The sequence below is a fragment of the Nerophis lumbriciformis genome, linkage group LG07, assembly GCF_033978685.3.
Source record: "Nerophis lumbriciformis linkage group LG07, RoL_Nlum_v2.1, whole genome shotgun sequence".
In the NCBI taxonomy this organism is placed as follows: domain Eukaryota; kingdom Metazoa; phylum Chordata; class Actinopteri; order Syngnathiformes; family Syngnathidae; genus Nerophis; species Nerophis lumbriciformis.
The window spans coordinates 52,677,501-52,688,075 of record NC_084554.2 but is presented as its reverse complement, the minus strand read 5'-3'; the positions used below and the strand labels follow the sequence as shown (position 1 = coordinate 52,688,075).

General features: G+C 40.5%; 1 protein-coding gene across 3 annotated transcripts in view; it reads right to left on the bottom strand.

Annotated features, from left to right (window-relative positions):
* Positions 1–667: 667 nt before the first annotated feature.
* plod2 (procollagen-lysine, 2-oxoglutarate 5-dioxygenase 2) overlaps positions 668–10,575 on the bottom strand; it is a 166,123-nt gene continuing 156,215 nt past the window's right edge. For 2 of the 3 annotated variants that reach the window (XM_061964876.1, XM_061964877.1), the window contains 3 exons: positions 6,079–6,225; positions 5,887–6,012; positions 668–1,188 (listed from right to left, as the gene is read on the bottom strand). In XM_061964876.1, coding sequence (XP_061820860.1) covers positions 1,033–1,188; positions 5,887–6,012; positions 6,079–6,225 — 429 coding nt within the window. In that variant the 3' untranslated portion in view covers positions 668–1,032. The remainder of the gene's footprint in view (positions 1,189–5,886; positions 6,013–6,078; positions 6,226–10,575) is intronic. The other variant, XM_061964878.1, reaches the window with a different exon arrangement.

Sequence of the window (10,575 nt, the reverse complement as noted above, 5' to 3'; positions counted from 1 at the left end):
TGCTAGCTTGATTACATCACGATAGCGCATACAGCTATGCATGAAAAACACTCCTACAGACATCGCACGCGGGTCGGTTTAGTAAGTGAGAATTGTTTTAGTCGTATTGCAAAACTTACAACCGTCGCTCGGAGTGCCGCTATTGATGGTTACGCTTCCGATTCAAGGACCAAGACAGGAAGTTGATTTTCAAACTCGTCCCGATTGACAGGCGCCGTAGCATAAACAATAACACACACCTTTTCAGTGTCTCTGTGGGTGTTTTATGAACACTGTGTGTTCAATACAAACATTGTGGCCGTTTGCGAAGATAAATCCATGGATTAGCCGCGGGGTTCAAAGCGTGGGGGTTAATCGTCTGGAAAATACGATTAACCAGGATCTCCTCTCCTCCTTGCTTTCAGTTCTAGACACTAAATATATTTTTTTCCTGGAATTTGACATGTTGAGTTTACCTGGAAGTAGCTTTACCTGGACTTGTGCTTGCAGGTAAAAAAACGTAGAATAAGACTTAAGTTGAAGTTACTCAAACTTTGAAGATGTGGAATTGGCATTCCTGTAAAGGATAACTTCTTAGCAGGATACTCATGGTCTGGTCTCTATTTATATAGCGCCGTGGAGTGACACCCAAAAGCGCTTGACTTTATACAGTAGGAAGAGGATTTTTCAGAGTTTACCTGACACATGAAATGTGACAAAATTGCGCTATCTACGTCGGCCACTAGATGGCATTATTTTTGATATCTTAAAATGTGTCTTGTGGCAATTCCAACTTCAGAGTGGCGCTTTCCATAATTTTCAGCAAACTGCGATAGGCCATAGGAACCCCTTCCCTACTGTACATGGAGCTGCTCAGGATAGGTTTTGGGGTACAAGACGACAGCCAAAAACTGTACCGATAAGAAGCCAATCAATCGGGTCCTTGCAAATCCCGTGGAGACCTGATAAAGTCATGCCGGGTCGTCATACGGTTTTTTGTGTTGGTTGCAAATGAACAAAAGGAGACACAAATTTGAAGATCGATCCAAAGTTCTAGGGGTCAATGAAGGACACGGCGATGTAGCGCGTGCCGTTGGTGGTCGGTAGACCTTCGTGGAGGTGGGTCAGTCGTCCGGGGTGCATGAAGCTCCAGCCTTTCCGGGGCGAGTCTACGGAACAGTTGTACCGGTGGAAACGACAGCCTCCGCCCTGGAAATCAGAAGTGCACGGTCAGGCTCGTCAAAGACTTATTTGGAACATCCCACAGGTGGACGGGCTAATTGGGGAACAGGTGGGCGCCATGATTGGGTATAAAAGCACGAAATGCTCAGTTTAAGAACAACATTTCTCAACCAGCTATAGCAAGGAATTTAGGGATTTCCCCATCTACGCTCCGTAATATCATCAAAAGGTTCAGAGAATCTGGAGAAATCACGATGATATTACGCACCTTGGATCCCTCAGGCGGTACTGCATCAAAAAAAGCGACATCAGTGTGTAAAGGATATCACCACATGGGCTCAGAAGCACTCGAGGAAACCACTGTGAGTAACTACAGTCGGCCGCGACATCTGCAAGTGCAAGTTAAAACTCTACTATGCAAAGCCACAGACATTTATCAACAACACCCGGAAACGCCGACGGCTTCGCCTTGGCCCCGAGCTCAACTAAGATGGACTGATGCAAAGTGGAAAAAGTGGTCTGACGAGTCCACTTTTCAAATTGGTTTTTTTTGGAAAAACTGTGGATGTGGTGTCCTCCGGACCAAAGAGGAAAAGAACCATCCGGATTGTTTTAGGCACAAAGTGTAAAAGGTGTGATGGTATGGGGGTGTATTAGTGCCCAAGACATGGGTAACTTATACATCTGTGAAGGTACATACAAGTTTTGGAGCAACACATGAATGCCATCCAAGCAACGTTATCATGGACGCCCCTGCTTATTTCAGGATGGAAATAAGCAGGGGCTTATTCATTCAATTCTAAGTTAATGATTATTTGCCAAAAATAACTGTTTTTTCCAGTGTGAACATGAAATATCTTGTCTTTGCAGTCTATTCAATTGAATATAAGTTGAAAATGATTTGTTGTATTCTGTTTTTATTTCTCATTTACACAACGTGACAACTTCACTGCTTTTGGGCTTTGTAATATAATGTATGAATGAATATATATTGTTTAATATATTTGGGAGGGTTGTAATCTTTTTTTTTTGCTGTTAAGGAGAGAAGACACAGACATTAGCTTGGATATACTCTAACTTTATTTTTCTGGGTGTTGTTGATAAAAGGCTGTGGCGACTGACTGTAGTTACTGACAGTGGTTTTCCGACGTTCCCAATGAGCTAATATTTGCAAAAAATAACAAAGTTTACGAATTGTAACGTTAAATATCTTGTCTTTGCAGTCTATTCAATTGAATATAAGTTGAAAAGGATTTGTTGTATTCTCTTTTTATTTACCATTTACACAACGTGACAACTTCACCGCTTTTGGGTTGTATGAATGAATGAATATATACAGTGTAATATATTTGGGAGGGTTGTAATCTTTTTTTTGGCTGTTAAGTAGAGAAGACACAGGCATTAGCTTGGATCTACTTTAGCTTTATTTTTCTGGGTGTTGTTGATAAATGGCCGTGGCGACCGACTGTAGTTACTGACAGTGGTTTTCCGATGTTCCCAATGAGCTAATATTTGCAAAAAATAACACAGTTTACGAATTGGAACGTTAAATATCTTGTCTTTGCAGTCTATTCAATTGAATATAAGTTGAAAAGGATTTGTTGTATTCTCTTTGTATTTACCATTTACACAACGTGACAACTTCACTGCTTTTGGGTTGTATGAATGAATGAATATATACAGTGTAATATATTTGGGAGGGTTGTAATCTTTTTTTTGGCTGTTAAGTCGAGAAGACACAGGCATTAGCTTGGATCTACTTTACCTTTATTTTTCTGGGTGTTGTTGATAAATGGCTGTGGCGACTGACTGTAGTGGTTTTCCGACGTTCCCAATGAGCTAATATTTGCAAAAAATAACACAGTTTACGAATTGGAACGTTAAATATCTTGTCTTTGCAGTCTATTCAATTGAATATAAGTTGAAAAGGATTTGTTGTATTCTCTTTTTATTTACCATTTACACAACGTGACAACTTCACTGCTTTTGGGTTGTATGAATGAATGAATATATACAGTGTAATATATTTGGGAGGGTTGTAATCTTTTTTTTGGCTGTTAAGTAGAGAAGACACAGACATTAGCTTGGATCTACTTTCGCTTTATTTTTCCGGGTGTTGTTGATAAATGGCTGTGGCGACCGATTGTAGTTACTGACAGTGGTTTTCCGACGTTCCCAATGAGCTAATATTTGCAAAAAATAACACAGTTTAGAATTGGAATGTTAAATATCTTGTGTTCGCAATCTATTCAATTGAATATAAGTTGAAAAGGATTTGTTGTATTCTATTTTTATTTACCATTTACACAACGTAACAACTTCACCGCTTTTGGGTTGTATGAATGAATGAATATATACAGTGCAATATATTTGGGAGGGTTGTAATCTTTTTTTTGGCTGTTTAGTAGAGAAGACACAGGCATTAGCTTGGATCTACTTTACCTTTATTTTTCTGGGTGTTGTTGATAAATGGCTGTGGCGACCGACTGTAGTTACTGACAGTGTTTTCCTGAAGTTCCAAATGAGCTAATATTTGCAAAAAATAACAAAGTTTACGAATTGGAACGTTAAATATCTTGTCTTTGCAGTCTATTCAATTGAATATAAGTTGAAAATGATTTGTTGTATTCTCTTTTTATTTACCATTTACACAACGTGACAACTTCACCGCTTTTGGGTTGTATGAATGAATGAATATATACAGTGTAATATATTTGGGAGGGTTGTAATCTTTTTTTATGGCTGTTAAGTAGAGAAGACACAGACATTAGCTTGGATCTACTTTACCTTTATTTTTCTGGGTGTTGTTGATAAATGGCTGTGGCGACCGACTGTAGTTACTGACAGTGGTTTTCCGACGTTCCCAATGAGCTAATATTTGCAAAAAATAACAGTTTCTCAGTGTGAACATGAAATATCTTGTCTTTGCAGTCTATTCAATTGAATATAAGTTGAAAAGGATTTGTTGTATTCTCTTTTTATTTACCATTTACACAACGTGACAACTTCACCGCTTTTGGGTTGTATGAATGAATGAATATATACAGTGTAATATATTTGGGAGGGTTGTAATCTTTTTTTATGGCTGTTAAGTAGAGAAGACCCAGACATTAGCTTGGATCTACTTTAGCTTTATTTTTCTGGGTGTTGTTGATAAAAGGCTGTGGCGACTGACTGTAGTTACTGACAGTGGTTTTCGGAACGTTCCCAATGAGCTAATATATGCAAAAAATAACAGTTTCTCAGTGTGAACATGAAATATCTTGTCTTTGCAGTCTATTTAATAGAATATAAGTTGAAAAGGATTTGTTGTATTCTCTTTTTATTTACCATTTACACAACGGGACAACTTCACTGCTTTTGGGTTGTATGAATGAATGAATATATACAGTGTAATATATTTGGGAGGGTTGTAATCTTTTTTATGGCTGTTAAGTAGAGAAGACACAGGCATTAGCTTGGATCTACTTAACCTTTATTTTTCTGGGTGTTGTTGATAAAAGACTGTGGCGACTGACTGTAGTTACTGACAGTGTTTTTCTGAAGTTCCAAATTAGCTAATATATGCAAAAAATAACAGTTTCTCAGTGTGAACATGAAATATCTTGTCTTTGCAGTCTATTCAATTGAATATAAGTTGAAAAGGATTTGTTGTATTCTCTTTTTATTTACCATTTACACAACGGGACAACTTCACTGATTTTGGGTTGTATGAATGAATGAATATATACAGTGTAATATATTTGGGAGGGTTGTAATCTTTTCTTTGGCTGTTAAGTAGAGAAGACCCAGACATTAGCGTGGATCTACTTTACCTTTTTTTTTCTGGGTGTTGTTGATAAATGGCTGTGGCGACTGACTGTAGTGGTTTTCCGACGTTTCCAATGAGCTAATATTTGCAAAAAATACCAAAGTTTACGAATTGGAAGGTTAAATATCTTGTCTTTGCAGTCTATTCAATTGAATATAAGTTGAAAAGGATTTGTTGTATTCTCTTTTTATTTACCATTTGCACAACGGGACAACTTCACCGCTTTTGGGTTGTATGAATGAATGAATATATACAGTGTAATATATTTGGGAGGGTTGTAATCTTTTTTTTGGCTGTTAAGTAGAGAAGACACAGGCATTAGCTTGGATCTACTTTAGCTTTATTTTTCTGGGTGTTGTTGATAAATGGCTGTGGCGACTGACTCTAGTGGTTTTCCGACGTTCCCAATGAGCTAATATTTGCAAAAAATAACACAGTTTACGAATTGGAACGTTAAATATCTTGTCTTTGCAGTCTATTCAATTGAATATAAGTTGAAAAGGATTTGTTGTATTCTCTTTTTATTTACCATTTACACAACGTGACAACTTCACCGCTTTTGGGTTGTATGAATGAATGAATACATACAGTGTAATATATTTGGGAGGGTTGTAATCTTTTTTATGGCTGTTAAGTAGAGAAGACACAGACATTAGCTTGGATCTACTTTAGCTTTATTTTTCTGGGTGTTGTTGATAAAAGGCTGTGGCGACCGACTGTAGTTACTGACAGTGTTTTTCTGAAGTTCCAAATGAGCTAATATATGCAAAAAATAACAGTTTCTCAGTGTGAACATGAAATATCTTGTCTTTGCAGTCTATTTAATAGAATATAAGTTGAAAAGGATTTGTTTTATTTACCATTTACACAACCTGACAACTTCACCGCTTTCGTATTTGACAGCTGGGTTTTACCTGAAAGTCGGTGTTTTTGTTGTTGAGCGCCACGTTGATGGTGAAGGTGGAGGAGTCGTGGTGAGGCCTGAGGTACGACTGCCTCCCGGGTGTGTACTTGACCACGAAGTTCATGACGGCGTAACCCTGGCGACGGACCGCAGGGCGTCAAGTCACGTGACCCGGCGGGTGTCGCGGCACGCCCGCACTCACCTTGGTGTAGTAGCCGGAGTAGACTTTGAGGGTGACGGGCGCGATGAACTCTCGGATGAAGTGGAGCCACTCTTTGTCGAAGCCTATTTGCTTCATGTGGATGTCGTCTGTGGGCACCGTCTCGTAGCCGCCGGTTATCCTCTTGTCCTGAGGGAGGACACGTGTTGCGTTCAAGTACACGGTGTGTTGCGTTCACGTACACGGTGTGTTGCGTTCACGTCCACGGTGTGTTGCGTTCAAGTCCACAGTGTGTTGCGTTCACATACACGGTGTGTTGCGTTCAAGTACACGGTGTGTTGAGTTCACGTCCACGGTGTGTTGCGTTCAAGTCCACAGTGTGTTGCGTTCACATACACGGTGTGTTGCGTTCACGTCTACGGTGTGTTGCGTTCACGTACACGGTGTGTTGCGTTCACGTCTAGGTGTGTTGCGTTCACGTACACGGTGTGTTGTGTTCAAGTACACGGTGTGTTGTGTTCAAGTACACGGTGTGTTGCGTTCAAGTACACGGTGTGTTGTGTTCAAGTACACGGTGTGTTGCGTTCACATCCACGGTGTGTTGAGTTCACGTCCACGGTGTGTTGCGTTCAAGTCCACAGTGTGTTGCGTTCACATACACGGTGTGTTGCGTTCACGTCTACGGTGTGTTGCGTTCACGTCCACGGTGTGTTGTGTTCAAGTACACGGTGTGTTGCGTTCAAGTACACAGTGTGTTGCGTTCACATCCACGGTGTGTTGCGTTCACATACACGATGTATAGCGTTCACGTACACGTTGTGTTGTGTTCACGTACACGGTGTGTTGTGTTCAAGTACACGGTGTGTTGCGTTCAAGTACATGGTGTGTTGCGTTCACGTACACGGTGTGTTGTGTTCAAGTACACGGTGTGTTGCGTTCAAGTACACGGTGTGTTGCGTTCACATCCACGGTGTGTTGCGTTCACGTCCACGGTGTGTTGCGTTCATGTCCACAGTGTGTTGCGTTCACATACACGGTGTGTTGCGTTCACGTACACGGTGTGTTGCGTTCACGTACACGGTGTGTTGCGTTCAAGTCCACAGTGTGTTGCGTTCACATACACGGTGTGTTGTGTTCAAGTACACGGTGTGTTGCGTTCACGTACACGGTGTGTTGTGTTCAAGTACACGGTGTGTTGCGTTCAAGTACACGGTGTGTTGCGTTCACATCCACGGTGTGTTGCGTTCACGTCCACGGTGTGTTGCGTTCACGTCCACGGTGTGTTGCGTTCAAGTCCACTGTGTGTTGCGTTCACGTCTACGGTGTGTTGCGTTCACGTCTACGGTGTGTTGCGTTCACGTCCACGGTGTGTTGCGTTCAAGTACACGGTGTGTTGCGTTCACGTCTACGGTGTGTTGCGTTCACATCCACGGTGTGTTGCGTTCACGTCCATGGTGTGTTGCGTTCAAGTCCACAGTGTGTTGCGTTCACATACACGGTGTGTTGCGTTCACGTACACGGTGTGTTGCATTCACGTCCACGGTGTGTTGCGTTCACGTACACGGTGTGTTGCGTTCAAGTACACGGTGTGTTGCGTTCAAGTACACGGTGTGTTGCGTTCAAGTACACGGTGTGTTGTGTTCACGTACGATCCTGCAAGTCACTCCTAACCGCTGCTTTGCATGTGCTAAATGTGGACGCGGAACAGTTTCAGTCTTGATAAAGAACATTGCGTGTGCTAAAGTATTATATGGTAATGTGGGCGTTTATTCTTTATATACACTTTACTGCCACATTTTAAAGTGGCCCGCCACATCATTTTATTTGGTTCACCATATAATTTTGTTGGTGCCGGCCACTTCATTTTACTGTGGACCACAACTTCATTTTAAAGTGACCTGTCTAATTGATGCCTGCCACATAATTTATTGTGGCCTTCCATATAATGTTATTAGTGCCCCGCCACATAATTGTATGGTGGCCTGCCACATTCCTTGTAGTTGGTCCGCAATATAATATTAATTGGTTCACCATATAATTTTATTGGTGCCCGCCACATAATTTTATTGTGGCCTGCCACATAATTTTATTTGGTCTGCCATATAATATTGGTTCCCGCCACATAATTTTATGGTGGCCTGCCAAATCATTTTATTTGGTTCACCATATAATTTTATTGGTGCCCACGAAATCATTTTGTGGTGGCCTGCCAAATCATTTTATTTGGTTCACCATATAACTTTGTTGGTGCCAGCCACAAATTGTTTTTAAAGTGGCCTACCAAATCATTTAATTTGGTTCACCATATAACTTTATTGGTGCCCGCCACTTCAATTTAGTGTGGACCACAACTTCAATTTAACGTGATATGTCCCCTAATTTTAAGGTGGTACATCATATTATTCAAATGTGGCCCGCCACATCATTTTATTTGGTTCACCATATAATTTTGTTGGTGCCGGCCACTTCATTTTACTGTGGACCACAACTTCATTTTAAAGTGACCTGTCTATTTGATGACTGCCACTTAATTTATTGTGGCCTTCCATATAATATTATTAGTGCCCCCGCCACATAATTGTATGGTGGCCTGCCACATCCTTGTAGTTGGTCCGCCATATAATATTATTTGGTTCACCATATAACATTATTGGTGCCCGCCACATAATTTTATTGTGGCCTGCCACGTAATTTTATTTGGTCTGCCATATAATATTGGTGCCCGCCACATAATTTTATGGTGGCCTGCCAAATCATTTTATTTGGTTCACCATATAATTTTATTGGTGCCCGCCACATCAATTTACTTTGGACCACAACTTCATTTTAAAGTGACCTGTCTAATTGATGCCTGCCACGTAATTTATATTGGCCTTCCATATAATGTTATTAGTGCCCCCGCCACATAATTGTATGGTGGCCTGCCACGTCCTTGTAGTTGGTCCGCCATATAATATTATTTGGTTCACCATATAATATTATTGGTGCCCGCCACATAATTTTATTTTGGCCTGCCACGTAATTTTATTTGGTCTGGCATATAATATTGGTGCCCGCCACATAATTTAATGGTGGCCTGCAAAATCGTTTTATTTGGTTCACCATATAATTTTATTGGTGCCCACGAAATAATTTTGTGGTGGCCTACCAAATCATTTAATTTGGTTCACCATATAATTTTATTGGTGCCCGCCACTTCATTTTATTGGTGCCTGCCACATCAATTTAGTGTGGACCACAACTTCAATTTAATGTGACCTGTCCCCTAATTTTAAGGTGGTACGTCATATAATTCAAATGTGGCCCGCCACATCATTTTATTTTGTCTGACATATAATATTATTGATGCCTGCCACATAATTTTATAGTGGCCTGCCATTTAATATTATTAGTGCCTTCCATTAGTGCCTTTATTGTGGCCTGCAACATCATTGTATTTGGTCCGCCATACAATTTTATTGATCCCTGCCACCTCATTTAATGCTGGCCTGCAACACCGCCACTTCATTTGAATGTGACACATCCCATTATTTGGAGGTGGCATGCCTCATAAGTGAAATGTGGCCCTGCCACATCATTTTAACGTGCATCGCCACTTTACTTTATTTGGTCTGCCATATAATTCGGTTGGCGCCCACCACGTAATTTTATAGTAGCCTGCCAAATAATTTTATTTGGTTCACCATATAATCTTATTGGTGCCCACCACTTCAATTTAGAGTGGACCACAACTTCATTTTCAAGTGACCTGTCCCCTAATTTTAAAGGTGGTACGTCATATAATTACAATGTGGCCCGCCACATCATTTTATTTAGTCTGCCATATAATTTTATTGATGCCTGCCACATAATTTTACCCTGGCCTGCCATGTACTTTTATTGTGGCCTGCCATATAATATTAGTGCCCGCCACATAATTTTAATCGTGGCCTGCCAAATCATTTTATTTGGTTCACCATATAATTTTATTGGTGCCCGCCACATAATTTTATAATTGTGGCCTGCCAAATCATTTTATTTGGTTCACCATATAATCTTATTGGTGCCCACCACTTCAATTTAGAGTGGACCACAACTTCATTTTCAAGTGACCTGTCCCCTAATTTTAAAGGTGGTACGTCATATAATTACAATGTGGCCCGCCACACCATTTTATTTAGTCTGCCATATAATTTTATTGATGCCTGCCACATAATTTTATTGTGGCCTGCCATATACTTTTATTGTGGCCTGCCATATAATATTAGTGCCCGCCACATAATTTTATAATTGTGGCCTGCCAAATCATTTTATTTGGTTCACCATATAATCTTATTGGTGCCCACCACTTCAATTTAGAGTGGACCACAACTTCATTTTCAAGTGACCTGTCCCCTAATTTTAAAGGTGGTGCGTCATATAATTACAATGTGGCCCGCCACATCATTTTATTTAGTCTGCCATATAATTTTATTGATGCCTGCCACATAATTTTATTGTGGCCTGCCATATACTTTTATTTTGGCCTGCCATATAATATTAGTGCCCGCCACATAATTT